Below are 26,220 nucleotides of genomic sequence, written 5' to 3' on the forward strand. Positions count from 1 at the left end.
GGTGTTGAGCGTGGAATGAGCAGGAGCGCGCGAGCAGAAATGGAGCTCACCGCGAGGACAGCGGGTGGAGAAGAGTTTTTCAGACCGTGCCAGACCGGTTGAGCGTTGAGAGTTGTTTCACTGCGCGCTCAAACAGAAGGCACGAATATCGCTACATAATTTCACCGAGTTGAGCGGCAGCGCTGTCTTCTTCTGTCTTCTCGCGCCTCCCCTGTGACTCTTTGGCGCCCCCCAGGGGAGGTGCGCCTCACCTATTGAAAACCCCTGTTTTAGAAGATTCCAATCCCGCTTGAGGCCGTCTGAAATTGTCCGCCTGTCCATAAATCAGCCAATATATTTGACTTTTTAGAAAGATAATCTGCAATATGCGCTGATCTGAGGATTTTAGAACGGGAACATCTTTGCCCAGACACCCAGCGTCTCACAGTGGAGACCTCCCACGGTCCCTGACACGCCAGCAGGCACTCAGACAGACCCGGGTCAAACCCTGCTCCAACAACGAGGCCCCGGCAACCACCGATTTAATCATCTGGTGCCTCCCAGAGCTCCGAGTTCTCCCAAACCGCCTCAGAGGATCATTTCATCAGACGCTCGCCGCCTGACACACGGGTCCCACCAGCAAAGCAGCGCTGGCGCTCCCAGAGGCCGACGGTGCTTCCTGTGGCCTCGGCTCCGTTAATTACCCGCCGAAACTTCTTCACCGAGGGAGGAAGCCGTCTGAAGATCTCATTTCCTGCACCTAGCTGCAGAGGGCTGATGGATGGGGCCATTTTTACCTGACAGAGGGAGTGAAGATGAGACGCCAGCGACGCTACGCTGCCCCTGGGGAGGAAGGAGACAGAGCGGCGTGCTGGGACAGACTGGCAGGACCAACCTGCCGAACGTGAGAAGGAAGCTGCAGACACAAATATCTCTGCCACTGCTTACATCCCGTTCTTGTCATAAAGGATATCAAGGATTAAAACACAACTTCTGGTATTTGCTGTGTTCTTCCCTTCAGTGCTGCTCGTACTAAGCTGGAGACGCCATGGAGAAGCCCTTTAAGACGTGCACCTGATCTAGGAGCGGCATGGTTTGACTTGCAATGAAAAATCACTGATTTATTGAACAATATATACAAAAAGAATGAAAATGTCCCTTAACCTCGCCTGCAAGATGAATTCTCACGGTTCACATAGACATGTTAATCCATCCTGTGCTCCTCCGGCTTCAACTGTTTGTGTCCAAACCAAAAACGGTTCAGGCCAATCACAGGGTTCCCACGGGTCCTTGAAATCCTTGAAAGTTTGTGAATCTGAAAAAATAAATTCAGGGCCCTTGAAAGTTATTGAAAACAGCCAAAAAAACACCTTGTCCTTGAAAGTCTTTGAATTTTTTTGTGGGGTTGTAAGTTCACACGGATGACGACTCGTGTCATTATTTTACTACCACACGATCTTTTAAAATTATGTTGATTCCGCAGACTTTTAATTTGCAAAAGTACTTTCACTCTTCTTCGTTAGTTGGTAGGCTACGGTTTAGGCCTACGTGCGTCCAATAGGTTATATTCACACAGTGTTGCCAACTCAGCAACTTTGTCGCTATATTTAGCAACTTTTCAGACCCCTCCAGCGACTCTTTTTCAAAAAAGCAACTAGCTACAAATCTAGCGACTTTTGGAGACTCTTACGTGAAAGCACGTATCGTTCCTACTCTTGTCCTCCAGCGGCAGGTGCTGCCGTGGGGCGCCTCCCCCGTCCCAACCCCGTTCTCCCGCTACCGCAGGAGTCCCTCTCAGCGCTGCAGTCAGAGCCACAGCATGTTTACCTTCAGCATCCAGACTGCAAATGAAGCGCGCATGTTGATTATAAATAACTGAATTTGAAATATTTTATCTTAAATAAATAACGGCTTTTGATTCACACAGTCAAATGTTCATGTTTCAACGTGATTTGTAGGCTCCTTAGTGGACCACAAGAGAAAAAAGAAAATGTTAAAAAAAAGTTGAAAAGAAAAAATTTGTAACTCTGCCATAGTGTCTCTTTATGGTTCATTTTGCCGGTCTCAAACCCGGGTAAAGCAGGAGGGTTAGTAAAATGCACTGAAATTGTGTCTTTAACAAAGGTAACAAAAGCCTGAGAATTATTTAAATATATCTCTGAGCAGCTTTCTGGCAACCGTGGCACTTTAAACAGAAGTCAAAAACTAGCTTAATCAAAGACGAAAGTAAGTGAAACAAAATTATATAATTCTGAACATCTCAATGCTGCACTTTTTTCCATAAAATTCCATGAAACGGTAGGCTGATGTACATCTTATATGTAATGTAGTATGGCATAGCCATGTACTGTGGATATAAATGTAGGCTATGAATATGATCAATATCAATGTAGGCTATAAATTAACTCCACTATAGTCTTTTATTGAATTTGCATTGTATTAAAATATGATAACCTATTCAGCGGTCACAGTAGGTAAATGCCGCCACGTGTGGTCCTTGAATTTGAGGAAATTTGCCCTGGAAAGTCCTTGAAAGGTCCTTGAATGTGATGTTCACCAAGGTGTGGAAACCCTGCAATCACGTTGCAGTATTGAGGTTTAAGGCGGGACATACCGGTCTGATCCCACAGCTGGACCAGCACAGACATGACAGAGCAGGAGGACTTGGCTGCTGGTGTCACGTCTGTCTGCTCAGAATCTACGATCTTTGGTAGTAAAACAGCAGGAAGTGAGCAGCTTACCTTGTTGTGGTTTCTCATGGCGTCTGCTGCTCACGTTTTAATCGGGTACCGTGATTGGCTAAAACCAACCTTTGCTATGTGGTCACTAGGTGTCGCTTCACCCAATCAGCTCAGAGTTCTGCTGAATGTCGCTCCTTTCCTCAAACACTTTCGATAGGACCAGACCCAGATAACGTGCAGAACTAGATTCCTGCATTATCAGTCTGGCTGCCAGGTTTAAAATCCCTTGTAGTAAAAAAAAAAACAGCCTTGTCTAGAGCTCCTCGGCTCAGGAAAACTTCACAGTAGAACCAACAGTATGAGTTTAAACAGGTCACACAAAGTTAGGCAATCACCAAAAGCTTTATGCTGCGTTCAGACCAAACGCTTTTTTAACGTCAATAAGGCGTCCAACGCCTCAACTTGGACGCCATGCAGTTAAAGGAAGCTGTTTAGACCCTCGACCCTTGGGAGGAGCTACGCTGTTCTTTTCCTCTGCCGGACGCTTTTTAAAATTGTGCCTTGGCTTTATTTACGTCAGACGCCTCGGCGTGAGTCAGACCTCCTCTGTTTTTGCCACAGTTGAATGCTTCCAGATCATCAAATGTCAAATGTCCAAGAAACATTTGGCGAAAACAAGGTGGGAATGTTGCATGTTTGACACGGTTGAAGTATTTACTTTCTACGTTTTTTACTTTGACACCAAATCAGCGCAGAAAGGAACGTCTTAGAATCTGAGGGCGAGAAACTCTGGAGACGGTTGTTTTTATTCTCTGATCGTGGCGTTAATGGCGGCGCTCTGCTTTACAGACGATGACAGACGACAGATATGAGGTTCGGTCGTGCGTCTCTGAGGCAGCGATCCAGGTCTGCAGCACCAAAGACCCCTGGCTGACCCTGAAGATCACCCTCTCCTCGTTAGCCATGACGGAGGAGCACGGCACCACAGAAGAAGAAGAAGAAGAAGAAGGTATCTTCTCTCCGTCTGTTTTTATTTATCTCCTGTCTGATGGCGTCAGTGGGAGCTGCTGGAATAGAGGAGGGAACGAAGGTAAAACCTGAGCTGACAGGCGAGCTGGGGGGAAATGGATCTGGGTCAAGTGTGGTGGAAACAGCAGATGGACGAGGACGGATGATTTCCTGAGGGGACGCGTTTGGTTTGGATGGAAAAAGGAGACGTGTGTCTCAGGTGGCAGCATGCTCCGTCCTGCAGCTCTGATTGGGACGGATTCACTGATGGGATTGTCTGAGCTTCACGCCTCCCGTCAGTCAGCTTTCTGACCCGTTTGTGATCTTTGCTGTATCCTTTGTTTAAAATTAAAAATGAAGGATAGGATCCAAATCCTGTCTGATCACAGCACCCCCTGGTAAAAATGTGTGAAAAGCATTTAAATAAAATTCTCTTTTATTGAATTCAATTCAATTTTATTTATATAGCGCCAATTCATGAAACATGTCACCTCGAGGCACTTCACAAAGTCAAAATCAATCATATTATACATATATATTGAACTAGGTTGTAGAAATGTTTGGGTTCTGATCTGATCATCTGATTCTAAATACGCGGTGATTCTCATTAAATACAGTTCAGAACTTTTACCTGAACATTGATATTGTTCTTTGTCGTGGTAACAAGACCGACTGGAAACGGTAAATATAAATAAAAATTTAATTTTAAGATTATTTGATTAATCTGAACACATTTTCCTTCAAAAAAGCCATTTTTTTTTTATTTAACAAAAAGACTTTTACATTTGTTTCTTTTAAGCATTTCATGCATTATGTTTTTATTTTATTTTTTTTATTTAGTGTGTTTTAGCTTGTAGCAATGTGCCGCACTTTGTTTCAGCTGTTGGCTGTTTTTAAGCGCTTTATGAATTAAGATGCTATGGTATTTATTGCACAACATAAAATAAATTGTACATAAAGATTTGCTCTTAACATAAATTGAATTAAATGTATAAGATACCCACTCCAGCATGACAAAAAATAAGTAAAATGAAGCTATTTATTAATTTAATTAAAATATACCAACGGAGACTAACTTTAAAAAGAAGTTTTTTTTTTTAATTATATGTAAAGTTTGTAAGTTTTGCAGATTCACATTTAAAGCAGTAGGCAGTCAGTGCGACAACCTGGGAAAATATAAAGCGGTCAGTTTATATTTGAGAGAACTTAATAACTTTGCATCATTTGGTTGTATTTATTAAATTAAAATATTATCTTGACAATGAAGTTCTGACATAAAAGTTCCTTTGACACGTCTCCAACAACAGCACTCCTGCTCTTATAATACAATAAATGCATGAAAATGGCCATAAAAAGCACAATAAAACACAAAAGGGGAACTGTCAACTGTTAAATGTTTGTAAAAGTACTTTTCTTATTGTAAAGTGTTCACGGTGGATATTGAGAATAAATAGCTGGGAGCTGAGATGAGATGATGCAGGGGATGAGAAGGAGGATCAGATCTTCTCATCCCCTCCATCACCTCATCATCAGTTTATCCTCCCAGTAGTTATTATGCTTGCTAATGTGTAATAAATCTAATTCTAAAGTTACTCCCTACCTCAGTTGGTCCTGGACCTTCTCACAGATGAACGGTGATTGCTCAGTTCAGCTTCTTTAATCCCAAACATCAAGTTTGGGATTAAACCTTTAATTCTCCTCCTTGTGATGAAATCTCCATCTACTGCACGCCGGAGCTTCATCTGAACCATCCACAGAGACGTAACTCATTATTACCTGACAAGCAGCTTTTACCTGAAAGATTTACTGATTTTATCCTGACTTTAATGCTTCCAGTCTGCTTCTCTCGCTAAATGCCGTCTCAGAAGGTGGAAATTACAATCTGTAGCAAGGTTTTATTGTCTTTTTGTTCCTTCACCGGAGCCTATCTTGAGCAAATAATTTGTTAAAAAAGAAAGTTTAAGGACTATACAGCCTAATTATCTTGGTAAATCCACATCTGTTTTCTACATTTCAAACAGCAACAAATTATAAATATTTGACGATGGTTAGAGAGATTTTTTTATTTACATTATTTCCAGCTGGAGATTTTAATACATTTTTAAATTATTTTATAATAATCCTGCATTCAGGCTCTGTGAGGGTGTTGGCCAGGGGTCTGCAACCTGTGACTAAAATAAATAAAAAAAAAAAATAAATAAATAAATAAATAAATAAATATATATATATATATATATATATATATATATATATATATATATATATATATATATATATATATATATATATATATATATATAAAATAACAAATGCAGGTTTTATCAACTTTTTATGTTTCACATTAAAACACCAGAAATATTTTTTAGCTCTATTATTCTTGTCATCAGATTGGAAACTCGTTTTAAAATGATTATTTTAAATAATTTTCCACAAATGTCCCAATCCCATAGAAGGAAATGTATCCATAATTTTTTTTGCAAAGTTTTTCTGTATTTCTTCAACTTAAAACCCAAAATTAGAAATAAAATAGTGATACTCTAAAAATTACAACAGATTTCTTCTAGCAGATATTTATCACCATATTGTCATGTACCATTAGCAGCTTTTAACAAGTTTTTTTAATTTAGCTAGACTGAAGGTAAAAGTGTCCGTTTGGATTGTGGATTCTGCCGACTCCATGTTTAGGTGGTTGTATCATGGTTTGGGGTTCTGGTCGTTCCCTTAGGAAACTCCGCATCTGTTGTGGCAACATCAAGGATTTTAGAGCTACATATTCGGCATTAAATACCGTGGAAAACCACGTTCTAGACACGTTCTAAATCCAAGCTCTAACGAGGCCTCGCCTGCAGACATTTTGAATTGAGAAATCTTCCTGGATGGGAAGCAAAACGTCTTTAGCCTCAGAACAGAAGTGCAGTTGTTTTATTTTTAACCTTTTTTGGCACCTTCTAAACACATTAAGACATAACTGAGGAAGAAGAGGGAACAGCTTGTGGACCCGTCCCAATACAGAGGAAGACAATGATGACTCCGTATTTTTAGAACCCTTAAGATTATTTCCTGGAATAATGGATTAAAGGAATGGCTGAAATTCTTCATCACTTGGCCTGCCTAATGAAGAATAAACTCTGGTTCTATCCGAATACCCTTATTGGGTCAGAACTCTTTAGCCAAAGCGGAAGTGCGTCAGCAGTCGCTACGATCAGTGCTGTCCATATAGAGCAGTCAGTAAGGAAGGAGGCAGGAACAGGAGCCTGTATGCTTCCTATCATAGCTCCTTTAGCATAGGAACCTTGCAATGTCCCTTACTGGTGCTAACGAGCTACAAGGAATCCCACAATCCTTTGCGTTGACGTATCAGGAAATCAATGAAAATGTTCTCTGGTCCTGCAGCTGCCCTCTGCTCACTCACTGATTTGTTGCCGTAGCTCCGCAGGTCGCCTCTCTGTGTGGACTGAAACGGCTCTTCTGACGAGGCGCCAGCCCCCCCACCCCCCCACCCCCCACCCAGCAGCAGGAGAGCCCGGGTACAAGGGGCTTCCCCACCAACCAATCAACCTATCTGCCCTCCTCCGTCCCTCCTTTCCTCTGCTGTCTGAACCCTGACGCAGGACGAAATCAGCTCCATGTCTCCCGTAAAACAAAGGGACTACATTTCCCAGCAGCCTCAGTTCAAACAAGATCGCTGGAGCTGGAGGATTCCTGTGGGCTCAGTTTGACATCCTGTATTTCATGTAGCATCTCCTGCTGACTAATCAGCGCCGCCCTGAGCTGATGGTGTTACGTTTACTGCTTGTGGCCATGATGGTTCCCTCATGATGGTTCCCTCATGATGGTTCCCTCATGATGGTTCCCTCATGGTGGTTCCCTCATGATGGTTCCCTCATGATGGTGGTTCCCTCATGATGGTTGCCTCATGGTGATTGTCTCATGGTGGTTCCCTCATGATGGTTCCCTCATGGTGATTCCCTCATGATGGTTCCCTCATGATGGTTCCCTCATGGTGGTTCCCTCATGGTGGTTCCCTCATGATGGTTCCCTCATGGTGGTTCCCTCATGGTGGTTTCCTCATGGTGATTCCCTCATGATGGTTCCCTCATGGTGGTTCCCTCATGGTGGTTTCCTCATGGTGGTTTCCTCATGGTGGTTTCCTCATGATGGTTCCCTCATGGTGGTTCCCTCATGATGGTTCCCTCATGGTGGATCCCTCATGGCGGTTCCCTCATGGTGGTTTCCTCATGGTGGTTTCCTCATGATGGTTCCCTCATGATGGTTCCCTCATGATGGTTCCCTCATGGTCTGCGTCTGGAAAATTCACCGTTCAGCCGAAATACAGGAAAAAATCCCCAACTTTGTTGTTTTTGTCCTTTTTTTTAATTCAGGTTCCTGCTGGATTCAAATCTGCACATTTCCCAGAATAATCAACTGCTCGGCTGTTAATGTTCCGCGTGCACAAATAGGAATACAGACAATTATATTTCAATAAGAACAAATTAAAACACCTAAATGTCAAAACGCAGTTTCTTTTCTGCAGCCAACGGTTAAAATGTTTGAGTAATTAAACTGTTTACATACATTTTTAAGCTGTTTGTGGTATTTTAAATTGGCTTTATTAAAGGAAAAGGACGCAGAAACGTCAGTAATAATATCGTTAATAAAGCTAAAAGAGTCATAATCACTTGTGTTTGTTTCAGCAGTAGTTATTAATTCAGAATTTAAGTGAAGTTCTTTAAATGCTGGTTTTAAAAAAAGAGGAAATTGTGATCCCTTGTTTTTTGGGTTTGATTGTCAGTAAGTTCCTGTTTTCAGCGTTCAGCAGGAATAAATGATTTTATCCTCTAACCCGGGGTTTCCAGGCAGACCATGAGGATCCTCAGCCTCCCGTCCTGGAGGCGCCAGTCGGGATCAAACCTGTGTCTTTCCTCAGCGCCTTCATCTGTCCTCCGTCTTCTCAATTCAGCTTTTTCACGTTAATCTCTGCAGCAGCAGACGGCTGAACCACACACGCCGCCCGGCCTCGCTGCAGGAATCTGGACCTTGAGACAGCCAAACACCTTTTATGCTCTCTAAAACCATGTTGTCTCTGAGAAACGACGTTGGTTTCACACAGAGTCTGCAGGCCGTAACGCCGAGCTGTGCCGTGTGTTTTGCTGCCGTCTGCTCCACCTTCCTCCCCTTCCCTGCTGCCGAGAACAAACAGCCTTCGCTTTGGCTCCAGGGGAACGTTCTCGCTCTGATGTTTATGAGACTCTTCTGCGGGTCACCCTCACAGGAAGCCGTCGCACATAAACATCTGAGCGACGCCGCAGGGCTGAATATAAAAACGGCACGGCGCTCCAGAGAACTGTGGAGCGGGAAGATTGCTTCTCCTCAGGAACTCCTGAGCCAACATCTCCGGTTGTTGGTTTAAAACGCGGCTTTTGTTCTGTAATCCGCCTCTTTGCTGCCGTGCTCTCCTGTTTTTGTCCTGCGCGGTAACTGACAACACGCTAATCTGCAGCGATCCACACCTCCAGCCACTGATCTGCATCCCCAGTGCAGCTCCAGCCGGCCAGTAGAGACGTCTACCCTGGCTCCTCTCGCTTTGTGCAGGAGAATCTGTTCTCAGCAACTTCCTCCTGCAGCTGCTGGGCTCAGATCAGTGGCTTTGACTAATGATCCGCTGAGCCCTGCTGTGCCCGGTGTGAACGCCTCATCCTGTTTGTTTCTCCAGACGATCAGAAGGAAGACGAGCAGAGGCGTGAGGAAGAGGAGGAGGAAGAGGAGGGTATCCTGGACCGGCTGAAGTGCCAGGCGGCGCTGGCGGCGCTCCGACACGCCAAGTGGTTCCGGGTGAGCACAGCTGGACTGCTGACAAAGTCTCTTCTGGCGTCTTTATTTCCCAGCAGACGTGTCTGAATCGCGTGTTTTGTTCTCACCGTCGGCAGCAAATATGTTCTCAGCGCAACACGACGGCATCCAGGCTCTGAGAGGCATTATCATAATAAAGAGATTCAGACAGAGGAGGGAAGTTTACAGTGTTCAGATTATAGCCTGGTGCTGATTCCAGCTCTTCAGCTTCTCTGAAGGTTCTGCTTTCCCTTCCTGATACGACAAACTGATTATTATTATTATTAATATCAGCTGCTGGGTGTTTTTTTATCACACTAGTAACACACATTCACTCTGAAATGCGTATTCAGTTCAGTTTGTTTATATATGAATTAAAGTTCCAGCTGCCTTTCAGTCATTAGAAACAGAAACAACCAGGAGGCCCAGAGCTGGACCCTGAGGTCCACCAGAGCAGAGCGGACTGATGAAGAACTTAAAGCAGCCGTTCTCCAGTTCAGCTCCTCGCTCTGCTGGAAATGAGACATTAAGAGAAACTTCATAAATATAAGAAACAAGTCCAGTTGTTTGGATTAGAAATAGAAAATGTTCACTGGAAGATCTCCTGAAAGTAATGAAAATAAAAAGCAGGGTGATTGAGGACAAATGTGTCGGTGAGCTTTAAAGCTGCACTTCAAAAATGTAATTAGAAATAAATAATGTCACGTCCTCCAGGCTCGTTTGGTGGGATAACATTACAAGGAGACCACACAAGGATTGTCTGGTTAAATTAAAACTGAATTTTATTAAATTATACTAAAGAAATAAAACCTGAAGAGGGAATACCTGAAATAAGAAACCGAAATGGATTAATGCAAAACAAACCTAACAAAACCCAACCATAAGAAAAGCTACAAACCAAATCAAATCAAATCGGGATCTGAGGAGGGACAGCAGGAAGAGAGCCCCTTCTCTGCTGCATGCATAGCAGCTTTCAAGCAACAGAGCACCAATCAGGGAAATGCATCCCACCTGCAGAAGGCCTGTCTCTCTAACCCTACAAGGAAAATACGGCCAGGACTGATTGCAGCCGTAACAGTAACATTTTCTTAAAATTAGTGTATTTGTCCTTGATTTGAGCAGGTAAATAAGATGATTTGCCAATGGAATAAGTTGTTTGCACTTAAAATAGAAACAATTCATCTCCATCACCTTTTTTCAAGTGCAGTATATCTAATTATCTTATTTTAGGGGTCAGAATAATCATTCCAATGGCGGATAATGTTATTTACCAGCCCAAATCAAGGATAAATACACTAACTTCAAGAGCATTTTACTTATTTTTAAATGCGTTTTTGCAGTGTGAATGTAATCATCCAAGATGAATGTGTTCCAGTTAAATAAAACCCTTCGCCTCACTGTGGGCTCAGCCTCTTATTGCAGCTCCAGGAGGCTCTCTGGTGTCATCTCTCACTCTGTAGCTGCTTGAAATGCTCCTCGTGTCGTCCGTCTGTCCCCACAGGCTCGGGTCACCGACCTCAAGTCCTGCCTGGTCGTTCTGAGGGTTCTCAGAGACGTGTGCAATCGTCAGCCGGTGTGGGAGCCTCTCCAGGGATGGGTAGGTGGGGCTGAACGGACACACAGCTTGGAGAAGGTCGTGACCTCCCATGACCTCCCAGAATCCAGCAGTGCTCCTGTTTCTCTGCAGCCGCTGGAGCTGATCTGTGAGAAGGCCCTGGCCACCTGCAGCCGGCCGCTGGGTCCGGGCGAAGCTCTGCGTCGGGTCATGGAGTGCATCGCCTCAGGAGTCCTCCTGCCAGGTCAGAGGTCAGCCGGGTCAGAGGTCAGCTGCAGCCTGCGGCGCTCCTGCTGCTTCCAGACGCTCCGCGGGTTCTCAGAGCGTGAAGGCGCGAGCAGCGTGAGGAGTTAGAAGGTTGTTGGTTCTCCTGATGAAGACGCAGCGTTCTGCTGGTCTGGAGGGAACCATCACCACGGCAGCAGGAGCTTCAGCCATCGCTCCGTGTTCAGCATTAAACTTTAAGCTCTACAGGCAAGATCAGAAAAAGAGCCAGAAGAGAGAAACTGGGATCAGAACAGGGAGGAGAGCTACATCCATCCATCCATCTGTTCATCCATCTGTTCATCCATCTGTTCATCCATGCATCCATCTGTTCATCCATCTGTTCATCCATCTGTTCATCTGTTCATCCATCTGTTCATCCATCCATCCATCTGTTCATCCATCTGTTCATCCATCTGTTCATCCATGCATCCATCTGTTCATCCATCTGTTCATCCATCCATCCATCTGTTCATCCATCTGTTTATCCATCTGTTCATCCATCTGTTCATCCATCCATGCATCCATCTGTTCATCCATCAATCTGTTCATCCATCCATGCATCCATCTGTTCATCCATCTGTTCATCCATGCATCCATTTGTTCATCCATCCATGCATCCATCTGTTCATCCATCTGTTCATCCATCCATGCATCCATCCATCCATCTGTTCATCCATCTGTTCATCATCCATCCATCTGTTCATCCGTCCATCCATCTGTTCATCATCCATCTATCTGTTCATCCATCAATGCATCCATCCATCCATCCATCTGTTCATCCATCCATCCATTCATCTGTTCATCCATCTGTTCATCCATCTGTTCATCCATCTGTTCATCATCCATCCATGTGTTCATCCATCTGTTCATCATCCATCCATCTGTTCATCCATCCATCCATTCATCTGTTCATCCATCTGTTCATCATCCATCCATCTGTTCATCCGTCCATCCATCTGATCATCCATCCATCCATCCATCCATCATCAGACTGTTCATCCATCCACGCATCCATCTGTTCATCATCCATCCATCTGTTCATCCGTCCATCCATTCATCTGTTCATTAATCTGTTCATCCATCTGATCATCATCCATCCATCTGTTCATCCGTCCATCCATCTGATCCTCCATCCATCCATCCATCATCAGACTGTTCATCCATCCACGCATCCATCTGTTCATCATCCATCCATCTGTTCATCCGTCCATCCATCTGTTCATCCATCCATCCATCTGATCATCCATCCATCCATCCATCATCAGACTGTTCATCCATCCACACATCCATCTGTTCATCATCCATCCATCTGTTCATCCGTCCATCCATCTGTTCATCCGTCCATCCATCTGTTCATCCATCCATCCATCTGATCATCCATCCATCCATCCATCATCAGACTGTTCATCCATCCACACATCCATCTGTTCATCATCCATCCATCTGTTCATCCATCTGTTCATCCATCCATGCATCCGTCCATCATCCATCCATCTGTTCATCCATCCATCATCCATCCATCCATCCATCCATGGATATAATATAAACAACATAACAGGAGACGGTGAATGCTCTCGCCTGATGAACAGCTGCATCTTGGACTCCAACCAGTTTGTTCTGGTCCAACAGCAGCAAATGTGAGGAAAAACTCACGAGAGAAAAAACTCCCAGTTCTCAAGTTTTTTTGTGCAAAGCTGCATAAAACTGGTTTAATATATTTGAAAATAAAACCAAACTGGGATTAAACAGAGAATAAAACCTACAGAAAGACAAAGGGAGCTTTTCTGAACTGATTTATCTCCATCATGTTTATCCTGACAGTGAAAAGCACAGAAGCGTTTTTCTAACGGGTGGAGACTCGCCCTGAGAGAGCGCTCATTTTCATTCTGCTGTCGTCTCACAGCATAAATGTTTCTCTTTGGCTCCAATAAACACAAACGTCTTCAGATGTTTGTTATTTTTCTGTTCCTCCGCGGCTCGGGTTGGGTTTCTGATCCTCCGTCTGGGAGACCTTCAGATCTTTTCATCAGCAGCTAGTTAGAGCTTCTGATGACGTGACCCGATTCCCAACGTCTGCTGGAGGGTTTTTATCTCCACTGAATCATTTAGCATTTTTTTTTCCTGTTACTTCAGGTTAAATTTCACAGAAAACACACGACGGTTATTAGGATTTTTCTTTTGCCGTAGAGAGAAACCCTCGTTCCTTGTTTCCTTCTCAGGAGGTCCAGGAGTTCATGATCCCTGTGAGAGGGAACCCAGAGACGTTCTGATGCACCTGGGAGCCCAGCAGGCCGACGCCCTCACGCACAGCGCACAGGTCAGTCCTCAAACGTCCCGTGTCCCCCGTTTACACGCCGTTCCTGAACCTCTCATCATGTTCGACGTGCAGCTTTTCTCCAGTAGAAGCAGGTGAAACCGGGTTTTATGCATCAGAAATTTAGATCACAGTTTGTATGCCGTGCCTGAGATGACTTTGGTTTAAATTAGAGCAACTCTTTGCTCAAAGGCACTCTGGCAGCAGCTGTTAAGGAAGTCTGGAGCTTTTTCTAGGAGCAGCTCAGCCCTAAATGGCTCCAGGAATAGACCGAAAGTGTGTCACCTCTGCACCACAACGACCCGGCTCTGGCTGGTTCTACTGCAGGCACAGAATCAGATTTCAACCGGTATCTAGTTAAAATATATCTCGATATATCCCGAATACATCGTCCTCTGCACCACAACGACCCGGCTCTGGCTGGTTCTACTGCAGGCACAGAATCAGATTTCAACCAGAATCTAGTTAAAGTTGCACGATATATCCCAAATACATCGTCATCACCACATCACTGCAGGCAGTAATCATATCGCCCGGGACTGTTGGCTGGCTGACATGTTCCAGGTGTTACGGTCTTAGATTTTCATGCTAATGTAATATTTGTCCGGCTGGACAGACGGTGACTCCAGACACCAACGAGTTTAATCAAAATGCTGAAGGTTACAGAGAGATGGAAGCACAGAGGAGGAGGAGGAGGAGGGGAAAGAAGAAGAAAATGTTCAGATGTCACAACTGATGTCCTTGTTGTAAGATTTTCTAATATCCTGCAACTTCAGAGGCGTTTTGCTTTTTTTAAAACAGGAAAGAATAAAAGGCTCTTCGTGCCAAACTGGGATTAATTTGGCATCTCTGAGATGAAATCCGCCTGCTGCTCACTGTCTCTCCCTGGAGATGAAGGACGCTGCAGAACATCTGACAGATTTTAATTTTAGACTCTCTTTACGTCCATAACCTGTAGTTTTTAATGAGCTCTGCCTTTACATTGACCCCCTCAGAGCATCATAAACCCTCTCCTCCTGTTTTTCCTGCTGTAAAACCAGCCGCCGGCGCTCACCTGACTGAGCACGCTCATTATCCTGCTTGATTAAGAAGCGGTCCACCAGGGTGCACCTCGGAGCCGTCTGCGGCTCCAGACTCAGCGTTTTCCTGCAGGAAGCAGCTGCACACGTTTATTTAAACTCCTGTCGGCGATATGAGCTGATCTGGCCCAGGCCGGACTCAGCGGGAGCCTTATTAGCCGTCAGCTGAGCCGCCGTGGTTCCCCCTGCTGCAGACGTCCTCACCTTCACTTTCACTTTATTTTTATTTTTTTGGTAAATTATCCAACATTAAACACAGGAAACAGTAAAAAAAAACAACGATAAACAAACAACCTTCGTCTCCTCTCGTCTGTCTGAGAATGTTTCTCCATGTTTTCCTCCCCGTGTTTATTATGCATAAAGTTTACACAAAGAGCCGAGCTGAACCCACATGTTTCCTCGCATAATTAAGGCGTATTGATTGAAAAGTGATTGTTCTCCTGTGTTTCAGCACGCTCTGCGCCTCATAGCGTTCGGACAGCTTTACAAGGTCCTGAGTATGGATCCTCTGCCGGCCAACAAGGCTTCTCCGAGGCTCTTAGAAGGTCTGCGTCCATCACTCTGGTTTCCTCTCTGTCATCCGCTTGATTCTTCCTGTGAATTTGTGATTTTCGTCGTATATTTTTCAGTCGTTTTTCTCTGTCTGTGCAGCGCAGATAGCTCTCCTGCAGTTGTAAGTGATCTCCGTGTTTCTGCTCTGCAGGCGGCTGTCAGAAGAGGCTCCGGGACGACAGTGACGACAGAGACTTCATCAAACGCATGAAAGGTGACTTTATCCGCCGGCTCGCTGGTCTAAGCTCTGAAACGCAGAAACTGAGACTGTGAGGCTCTGCCACTGAGCTATATTATACACTGGAGTGCTGATTTGGACAGAAAAACTGAAGTCACTGGCCGCCATCTTGCTCCTCCCTACTCTCACAGAATCCCATAGGATTTGGTTGCAACAACAAGCAGTTTTCTGGCTGAGTGAAAACGTTTCACAGGTAATTCTACAGTCAGTGGATGTACTAACACTATCAACTACTAGGAAATTAGGTGCTGAAATATTTTACATGTTATTCATATTAAATATATATGTATATATAAGTATGTGTATAAGTATATATGTATATATATGTATACACATATGTAAATATATGTTTTTGTATATTGTTATTTATATATTTATAAATGTTATATATATATGTATTTAAATAAATAAAATGCAAAATATTTCAGCACGTGACTTTCTCAGTACTTGATATTTTTAGAACATAACATAAAAGTATATGGCATTTGACATTTTTAAAGTTTTAAGCCCACCCTGAACATGAGAAAATCCTCGTTATTCGATGCTGTAGCGCACATATTCCCTAGTTACTGGGGGGAAATAGGGAGTACCAATATGGCGGCTGGTGGCTTCACAGCGACTCGTTCAAACAGCGGGCGATTAGCACTCCAGTGTATAATATAGCTCAGTGGGCTCAGCCAGATCAGATCTGCTGGGTTTAATATCTAGTTTATCTTGTTTTTTACCGTCTTTGGGACCCTGAGTGATTACCTGACTCCGCCAGATAGATTTGCTCCGCATATCCATCTGGAAACCTTCCGTTGAAGTAACTTTGGGAAGGGGCGAAAATACTGGTTAGCTGATTGGCCTATGTTGGTGATAGACAGGCCAAATGAACCAATCAGATTCGTCGTCGCTCGTAACAGAGCGACGACGAAAACACAAACACAAGCCAAGCTACTCTTGCTGCTGCAGGTAAAGGCTCGTTAGCTCAGCAAAGAAATACTCTGTAATTCCGATAAAACTTGCTCGATAGCCACGCTAACGCTAGTTTCATCGGCTGAAGCCGCCATGTTCTTTAGACTGAACTGTCGCGCGTCTCGTTGCGTCACACCTCAACCCGCCTCAAAGCCAACGCTGATTGGACGTTCGTTTGGTGAACTGCTCCAAATTTTCTTTAACGGAAAGTAGCCAGACTGATCTGCGAGTGAAACCTTGAAAGCTCGCGAGATCAGGATGGTCTCACGAGGCTACCTGAGTGATGCTCATCAGTACAAAAAAGCAAAACTTCTGATAATTGTAAGATAGTTGAAAAGTCAGAGTGGATGTTGCTGAGTTTAAGAGGCGACCAGTAGGACTAAAGTATGGAAACGTGTTCGTCATGCGTTGTTTTCTTGTTTGCTACACCTCACATTGATGGAAAATTGCCTGAATTCAGTGTTTCTGCAGTAAAACTTTCAAATCTCTCTGTAGGCCGGATGCTGGGAGTGAAAAATCCGTCACTTCCTCCATAGCTCAGACATACTTTACATTAGAAACGTGATTTAAAGCTTAGACAGGGTCACCGCTAGTAGAACTTTTTTTAATGTCTGTTGCAGTTTTTACTCTAGCAGAGTTGAAGTTTTCTGATTGTTTTTATATTTTACTGCTGGACGATGTGACATTGCAGACTTTGACCCTGTGAGAGATTCAAAAACGTCTTGATTGAACCTGCTTTCCCCTCCACACGTTCAGTTTGCTTGGGAAAATGAAGCCGTTCACGTCACAGCGTCTCCTGCTGCTTCAGGACCGGCACTAATGTCCCGTCAGACCCTTCATCTCTGAATTTAAACTGCCGTCTTTAATCCGTCGGACGTAAAATATGGTTTTATTGCTGCTGGGAGGTTCTGGCTTGTTTGTGTTTATGTCTGCCTGTCTGGGAATCATCATGTCTACAGGTGACCCAGCATTTCCTCTGGTGTCTCTGGACCTCCCTCAGCAGATGCTTGATCTCTGATGAGTTTTAACGAGTTTTAACGACGTTACTCGGTTCATTTAATGACACAAAGGCTTAAACTGTAGCGGGTTTTAAACTACACATCCAAAGCGCTCAGGTGCTCTTTAGAATAAGAATTCACTTCTGCTGTTTTTTTTTTTATATAAAAGTAGGTTTCAAGTTGGCAAAAGGGTTAAAAGATCAAGGTACCATATTTTTTGGACTATAAGGGGGACTTAAAATCCTTAAATGTTCTCAAAATGTTGATGGTGCGCCTTATATATGATCTCCATTGGGCTTACTGACTGATTCTATGCGGTACAATGCGCTCAGAAATCTGGTTTTCAATGAAGCCGCTCCACTCAATGGATATTCAGAGCATTACGGTACACTGTGTCACTACCTGATAGGACCCCTGAGCTGTCTACCAGACTGCCTGACTGTAATGTGTAAACTAGAAGTGCATTCATGTAAAGACCCCCACATACTCAGATGTAGTTCACTCTGCAGAGGTCCGCACCTACAGGTACGTGTCAGACTATAAACTTCTCAGAGGCAAGAAGTCTTTACATTTAACTTTTTTATTTGTGACACAGAGCTTGTTACACTGAGCTGCTCCCAGCAGGCGGTCTGCAGGACGCAGCATCACCGTCCCTCTGTTCTCCCTGACAGGTGGGAGTCTGCTGGAAAAGAAACGTCTCTAGATGCTCAGCTAGCTAATCACACGTTTTACCATCCGTTACGCCGCTTCATCCCACTGGCAGAAAGTCTGGGAATTGTAGGAATTTCCCACTAGAAACGTAGCAGTGTTTCCCGCAGAAATTTGCTTATGCGAGGCGGACCGACTCGCGGAGCGGGGGGGGGGGCGACGACACGTTTTCCGCGGACAGACTCGCGGAGCGGGGGTATCCATGTGTTTTTTCCATGCCATTCACGCACACGCGAAAGCGCGTGTTAACGTCACTTTTTATTTATTTTTATTTATTATTTTTTTTGGAATGTTGGCGTGGCGGTAGCGTGAGTTTGGCGAGATAGCGCCAAGATAGCGCTGCGGGAAACCCTGCGTAGGCAACAGCTGGACTATGAAGGGTAAAACGTCCAGAGAGTCAGCGTGGAGTCCACCAGGCTCACAGTATGAGCGCAGTACGCTGAGTATGTGGGAGCCTTTAGCAGTACGCGCTAGCAACAATAAACCTAGTAAGTTAATTCAATTTAAAAGTTTATTTTGGCCTTATGTTAGAAACAGGGCAGCGTAGTCCAGCTACTCTGTCCTGACAGAGATGGATAGAGAGCTGTGGACATGGAGGAGAGATATTAAACACCTGGAAAGAATAGTTAGTGCGCCTTAAAATAAATATGGAACTCATTTACTTTTTTTTTTAAGTTAATTTGAAGCTAAACAAGTGAAGTGAAGCCTGTTCCCAGATCAATGTGTAAAACCACCTGCAGCAAACATTTAGTTATAGATTCATGTTTTACAACGGCAGGGCGGCCATCTTGTTTTACAGCTTGGATTTAGTTACAGTTTGAATTCAGGTTAACTCCCAGATGAAATGCTTGACAAAAGTAGAAAAAAAATTATCGGATTTGGTCAAATAAAATCTGAGATTTTATTTTTAATCCATATCGCCGAGCCCTACCAGAATCATTTATTAACCTAACCTTAACCCTAATTTAAAAAAGGCCCATCAGGTAGCATACTGAAAAGCCATAAAACACAATAACAACAATTCTGTAGAATACATTAAAATTATAAAAAAGGTACAAGAAACAGCAGCTGCAAAATTGATCGTCCAGGATCCATGATTTGAAGTTATTGGAGACTAAATGTACTGAGGGTCCAGTTTCCTCTCAATGACACGAGGAGGAGCCAGACTACGCACGACTTTAAAGACCAGAGAATATGATCATGCAAACATGATGATATTCTCCCAACTAAACAGATGATGTTCCTTTAAAATATTGCAGCTTTAAGCTTCAAAGCACCACATTAGTCTTAGCCAGATGGAGAATAGAGTCTAATAGCAGCTGATGAGTAGTGGGTATTGACTGAGGACTACGTGATGTCACAAAGGTGTGTGTTTGTGTCTAAACACCATCTGACAGCAAACAAGGTGATTTTTAGCAGGCTTTGTGTAAAAGGTGCAAGAGGGACTCAGTGGAGCTGAAAGCATTGAAGCTGTGAGCTTTTCTTAGAAACCAGGACGCTCCTGTGTGACGAGGATCCAGGCAGCCTGTCAGGTTGCAAACGGCGCCGAATGTGAGCATCAAAGGAGGAGAAAGAACTGGAGCCTTCCTGAATGGGACCTGAAATTCAGTTTGACGTCTGCAGCGTTCGGCGGATCCGTCTGTGGCTCACGGCTCCATCACGCTGGATCATTTCTTTATTCACAGCTCGGTTCAGTTTCACAGTATTTTTAAACTAAAAAGCAGAACTGAACAAGTTTGTCTGAGTGAATCAGAAGATCATTAAAAACCTCATTTATATCTGCAGTTCAGAGCTTGAAGCTTAACCAATACATAGATCACATGTGTCAAACTCGAGGCCCGTGGGCCGAATCCAGCCCGCCAAAGCAATTTATCCGGCCCTCAAGAGCCAAAAAAGCCCCATCATGTCATAAAGTAGAGGCATATCTCCTTTTAAAGTGTATAAAATGGCTAAAACTGAGCCTCCTGTAGCGAATGTTAATATTTACATGTAGTAACAGCATCCTGCCACTAGATGTCAGTTTTCCCACAACACATTAAAACAACCCAGAAATGTACAAATAGAGATGAAGTGATGCAGAATGATGAGTTTAAAGCGTAACTCACCCCAATATCAACTTTATTTTTGCACATAAACTGTATAAACTGGGCCGAAGGTGCTACTTTTATCTTACTGTTGATTTCAAAATTTAATTTCAGTTCACATATAAATCTAAAAAAAATTGAAAGTATCATCTGTACAGGAGCAACCGACCCTTTTAATGACTTCATGATGCCAAAGTGGCCCCATGTAGAAATGAGTTTGACACATATTACAGGTAAAAATTTAAAAGTTTAAAGTTAGTTTAAAGCAGGACTCATCAGAGAAAATAACTCCTGAGCTGCTTCCTGCTGTTGGTCCTCCACCTTCCTGCTCAATTTCAGTCAGAAGACAGAAGAGGCTCCTTCGCTGCCGTTCTCATCACATCGGCTCTTTGTGCTCACAGCCACCTGCTGCCACAGTTAACTAAGCTCTGTGCTGGTGGGAAGGAAATCCTGCAGCATCCTCCTCAGGAAACGGTGGAAATGAGACTTTGTGGACATCCTGAAGCCTCGTCTGAGTGCTTCCTGCAGCAGATTAATGACAGTAGGAGAATAACACCCAGAATCTGGTGGGCACAAAGATGTTTAAATGCTTGTGCTGTTATGTTTTTATTAATTCCCTAATTTATGGCTGGAGCTTAGTTGCTACGGTCCATGTTAGATCTTCCCAGGTGACCTCAGTTACGTCAAACTTGCTTGAATTGTTGACCTGAATGTTTGATGCATTTATGTGTCTAAACCAGATCAATGAAAATTATTGGCTGAAGCATTTAAATACGACTTCAGGCAGGTTTGACTTGTTTTTGTTGGCTGTTTGGAAATAATCAGCAGATTAGAAAGTGAGAATCACTCTCAGCTGCAGCTCTGATCGGCCTTCTCGTCGGCGCCGCTAACTTCCCCTCCCCCGGATGTGTCTGTCGGTGTCACAGTAATTAAATCGGCCCTCGCTGGGACGATCGGCCCCGGCAGCTCTCATCTGCTCCCAGTTCAAAGCAGGCGACAGAGAGAGGGATTAATCCTGCAGGCTGCAGCCACACAATTATCTCACCGCTGCTTCCTTCACACAGTCAGCGCCGGGGCATTAACACCCCCACCTTCCCCTTCATCCTCTTCCTCACTGTCAGTCTCTATCTATTGATCACAAACACGACTTCAGGACGAAGCTGCTGCTCCCCTCAGACTCTCTGGACTCTGATGTGAAACCTCAGTGAAGGTTCATCTGGGTTTATTGGTCTGATCAACAGCTGAAGTGAGAAGAAAAATCTGATTCAGTTTATTGTTGAATATATATCTTTGAAATAACTGCGTCCAGCCGGTAGTTCTTAGTAACCGTCATAGTTACCAATGTTAAAATATGTGCTGCACAGCGCCACCACTGGTAGTTCTGTTGCTTTGCAGCAAGAAGATCCTGAGTTTGCTTCCTCTGCCTGTCCATGTCTGGGTTCTCTCTGGATACTCTGGCTTCCTCCCATGGTCGTTATAAACTGCTTCTGGCTGAGTTTGTGTGGATCCTGGTTGATTGACTGGACCTTTGGCTCAATAGGCACGTATAGGTGATGGTTTAGGTCCACAAACTTTACAATCCAAATGCAACAATATAATAAACATATAAAACTTGTTTAGAGTTGCTAATACACATGATTTTTCAAGAAAGAGAACTTGTAATTTTTATTGAATATCTATCATAGGAATTTCTTTGTCATTTTTTAAAGAATCTCCATTTCATTTCCATGCTTAGGTTTTAAAATAAATATTCTAGCTGTGGTAGGACTCATGTTCTTCTATTGGCTGTAGCAAGGTGTGGAAAATTATATTTAAAAAAGCCCATATTTTCCAGCCTGATGGAGTTTATGGTCAAACTGGAGTTTTAAGCCAGAAGCATTAAGCCCGGTTGAAGAAGAGTGACTAGACTAAATGGCTGGACCTGGCTATGAATGAGGCGGTGGGGGAAACCCTGCCTAAAGGGATCAGAAAGTGTCAACCAAACATTCCTGCATGTAATAAGAAACAATGTTGATAAAATTTTACTAATTTACTGAAAGATTATTAGATGAAAACCTTCTGGTCTTGTATGGTGTTGCTATTTAACATCACAAACGTCTCAGCACTTTAAAACAATCTGAAGATTTCTGAGAGTTATAACTTTCAAGATTAATACATGGGTATTATTTTACTTTAATTGAAATATAATTTTATTTAATTATTTCACAATATTTTAAGTTAAGTTTGATTTTTCTCCCCAAAATGAAGAAAAGTTCCAGTTTCCTGTGGCTGAGGGTTTTGGGTTCAGTATCTGCGTCTCTGCTCCTGTAGTGCTAGACTGGAGGATGACTGACCCAAACCATCCCATGAATGCTCTGATGCGTCTGAACCAGATCCATCCGGGCCTTCAGTACCGCCTGCTGTCTCAGTCGGGCCCGGTCCACGCTCCGGTCTTCACCATGTCCGTGGAGATCCAGGGAACCACCTACCAGGCCACCGGGAACTCCAAGAGGACCGCCAAGCTCCAAGTGGCCCTCAAGGTACAGCCCGGGTTTACAGTTCAGGAGGCTTAGTTTTCAGAACCTCTGGATCGGATCCGAACCGTAACAGAACCGATGGAGCCACTGACAGAGCTAGGTCTCCAGCTTTGTGTTTTTGATGCACAAATGGTTCACGTTAAGAGATCTGCTGGAGCTCAGACGTTTTGCCAGGCAACCTTCAGTGATCTGAAATGGTTAAAACAGAAACAGAGACGGGTTCTGATCCAATCGGACAGAACCAGGTTCTGGAATCAATGAGATAACAGCAGATGCCGTATTTATTGAGTTTGCAGGTCGAGCAGATTCACACTTTTTCTCACAGTCCTTCCTGTTAACTTTGTTCCACTCTCTGTGGAGCTGCTGAGGGTTTAGTGCCTTGCTCAAAGGCACGTCAGTCAGATGACCAGTTAGAGCAGATTAGACCTTTCCAGTCGAGGCGTAAAGTGCATCGCTCATATCTTTGATGGTATTTGCAGTCGGAGGCGTTCTGCCCTGCAGAGAATTGATGTTTGTGGTTCCTCCAGGCGCTGCAGGCTCTGGGCTTCGTGCTCGGCTCAGACGGAGACCTGGACTCTCTGAGCGCCGACGAGAAGTCAGACGGAGAAGGCAAGAACGACCGCATGTCCACCAGCTCCAGCTCCACGTCCGTCATCTCCTCCACGGAGGCGCAGGAGGTGGGAACACGCGGCAGAAGATATCAGCCGTCTGACACAACATTTTGCTTTAAGCTGTGGAAATCTGTTCAGCCTGGGGAGGGGGGGTGGCTCATGCTCCTGCTCCTCCTTTCCTGTTAATTATTTATTATATTTAGACGGTTAATTTCTGAACCGACAACTTCCTGCTGCCACAGCAGCTGAATTCATTAAATCCTCGTCACATTAGTCTGCAGCACCTGTCTGCATTTATCTCTCTAGTCGAGTCTCACATCAAAGTGCGGTGCCTTGCAAAAGTATTCACACCCCATGAAATGTTCACTTTTTTTTCCATTTTACAAACTATCATTGTTTGATTTTCTTTAAATAATATAAAAACGGTGTTATTTATATTCACTCCTCTTTGTTTGATCTCATTCATCAGTTTCCAGGCCTGGTTATTAAACACAGTCCAGCTGTCTGTGGCTTCGTCTCAGTATCAATGCAGCTGCTCTGGTTCTGGTCTCAGAGGTTCTTTAGAGAACAACCAGGAACATGAGGACCAAGGAGAGCAGCAGGGAAATGGTTCTGGTTCAGTTTAAAGGACCAGAGCCAGGTTCTATCTGTCTGAGAGAGCTACATTTTCAGTTACAATTTTATTTATATAGCACCAATTAACAACATGTCATCTCAAGGCTCTTTCCAAAGTCAGACTCCATCAGATCCTCCAGGTTGGTGAGAAAGTTTCCTCTCTAAGGAAACCCAGCAGGTTGCATCAAGTCTCTCCAAGCAGCATTCACTCCTCCTGAAAGAGCGTAGAGCCACAGTGGACAGTCGTCTGCATTGTTGATGGCTTTGCAGCAATCCCTCATACTGAGCATGCATGAAGCGACAGTGGACAGTCGTCTGCATACGGTTTGTCTTAGTTTGTCTCAGCCGACACACAGAGAACTGGACCTTAATGAGCACTGGAACCAGTGAGGTGGACAAGGCCCCTCAGGGGGACGGAGTCCAAATGCCTTTCTAAAAGAAATTGTGTATTTTCTTCCATGTCACAATGATCCACCACATTATGTTGGTTTTTCACATAAAAGCCCAATAAAATGTCAGATTAAGGGCTGCAACTTACAATTATTTTTGTTGTCGACTAATCTATCAATTATTTTTTCGATTTGTTGACTAATTGTGATTTTTTTTTTTATCCAGCTCCATCATCACTTCAGTTTCTTGTGAAAATATTTTAACTCACCTGTTCTGTTAACGCCTCTTTATTGCCTCTTGTCACTGTCCTTTATTAGCTTTATAAATGATTTCCATTTAACTGACTTTGTATTTTTTAATATTTTTATTAAAGAAGTTTTTTTTACCATATTTTTTTTTTTTTAAAACAATCTTTCGACCTTTTAAGCTTTTAACGTTGCTTAATGTTTAAACAGAATTTAAACTATAGTGTAAAATGGAGGAGCAAATTAACCTGTTTACAGTCAGGCTTGTTCTCTTTAGTTAGGCAATATTTCCAGCATGAATATTAAAAAATAGCTAATTATTCATTTCCAAACCAACTCCAGCGCTCTAGTCAGAGATTAAAGTAAAATAAAACAATCCCGTCATGTTGCTTCACTTTAACCTCAACGATTAAAGGTGCATAGCCACGTTATTTTACTTTTTTTAATTTATATGTCAAAGTTTTTATGAAAGATTATCACGTCCTGCTGCCTTATTATTTGTTATTTTAGTGTTTTACGCTTTGTTTTTGCTCATTTTGACAGTAAATAAAGCCTTTTGTGTTTATTTATGATTTCAACGTAAGTACGTATTGCACATGTGCAGCAGGGGTTAAAACAAGGAAGCGGCTAACAGCTATTAGCGTCTCCCAGCGAAACAATGAAGAAAGATCTAAGATCCAGTGAAAAAAATGCAAAAATTTATGAATCCAATAGAGAAAAGACTGAAATGTCTCTGGGAATCCAGTCTGAATGTTGGTGTTCACTGAAGCAGACGCTAAACCTGCCGAGGCTCAGACGTGACGAAGAGTTCACTGACGTGAGTAAATTTTCTGATATGAGGCTCTAAAAGCTGCTGTAGATTGGTTTATTAATTAATAACGGTTGGTCTTTGATCATGGCGAGCTGCCACTTTACTGCCATTATTTACAATCAATTTATTAATTAAGCAAACCGGCATTATGATAGTTCTGCGATACTGTCACTAGATGGCGCCACATCTATTTATGTTATTCACCCCTGAGAGTGTTTTGATCGACCTTTTTGAGCTGAAAAATAATTTGCTATCAGGATGGAGGTCTGGTGTATATAACCTTATTTAATCATAATCAGTTTTTGGTCTTTTTTATACTAGGTGGCTATGTCCCTTAAATCTTAGTGATAAATGAACAATGAAATAATCGTTAGATATCTGGTTAAATTGCAGTGGTACAGTCTGGCCCCCAGAGGCCTTCTCCTCCGGGGCTGAGGAGCCTGATAACCCCCCCAGCTACAGCTGGTGAGGCAGCCAGAACCGAAATAACGGGTATTTCACATCTAAGCCACATTTGGATAAACCAAACAGATGATTCAGCTTTCCGGCCACATTCTCGCCTAAAGTCAGTTTAACAGCTAATTTTGTATCATTTGTAACATTGTCGATAATGTGGACTAATCGTTGCAGCCCTAGTCCGATTGTGGTTGCAGTGTGATCTAAACATTGAAGGGGTATGAATAATTATTCAAGGTGCTGCAAGACAGACGTCAGTTTATCTGAACTCAGTGAAATCATCTGGTTTCCCCGGTAAAAACTTTACGCCTGTGTTTGCATCGAGCA

At 43.5% G+C, this 26,220-nt stretch overlaps 1 protein-coding gene across 5 annotated transcripts in view; it reads left to right on the forward strand.

Annotated features, from left to right (window-relative positions):
• The window catches only part of LOC105917970 (spermatid perinuclear RNA-binding protein), an 80,702-nt gene that overhangs the window by 49,291 nt on the left and 5,191 nt on the right, over positions 1 to 26,220 (forward strand). For 2 of the 5 annotated variants that reach the window (XM_036144303.1, XM_036144305.1), the window contains exons 5-13: positions 3,510 to 3,669; positions 9,382 to 9,500; positions 10,999 to 11,094; positions 11,185 to 11,296; positions 13,539 to 13,636; positions 15,164 to 15,257; positions 15,416 to 15,478; positions 22,560 to 22,768; positions 23,293 to 23,442. In XM_036144303.1, the coding sequence (XP_036000196.1) occupies positions 3,510 to 3,669; positions 9,382 to 9,500; positions 10,999 to 11,094; positions 11,185 to 11,296; positions 13,539 to 13,636; positions 15,164 to 15,257; positions 15,416 to 15,478; positions 22,560 to 22,768; positions 23,293 to 23,442 (1,101 nt within the window). Of the gene's footprint in view, positions 1 to 3,509; positions 3,670 to 9,379; positions 9,501 to 10,998; positions 11,095 to 11,184; positions 11,297 to 13,538; positions 13,637 to 15,163; positions 15,258 to 15,415; positions 15,479 to 22,559; positions 22,769 to 23,292; positions 23,443 to 26,220 lie in introns of all 5 variants that reach the window. The other 3 variants (XM_036144304.1, XM_036144307.1, XM_036144306.1) reach the window with 3 other exon arrangements.

This window comes from Fundulus heteroclitus, chromosome 12, assembly GCF_011125445.2.
Source record: "Fundulus heteroclitus isolate FHET01 chromosome 12, MU-UCD_Fhet_4.1, whole genome shotgun sequence".
In the NCBI taxonomy this organism is placed as follows: Eukaryota; Metazoa; Chordata; class Actinopteri; order Cyprinodontiformes; family Fundulidae; genus Fundulus; species Fundulus heteroclitus.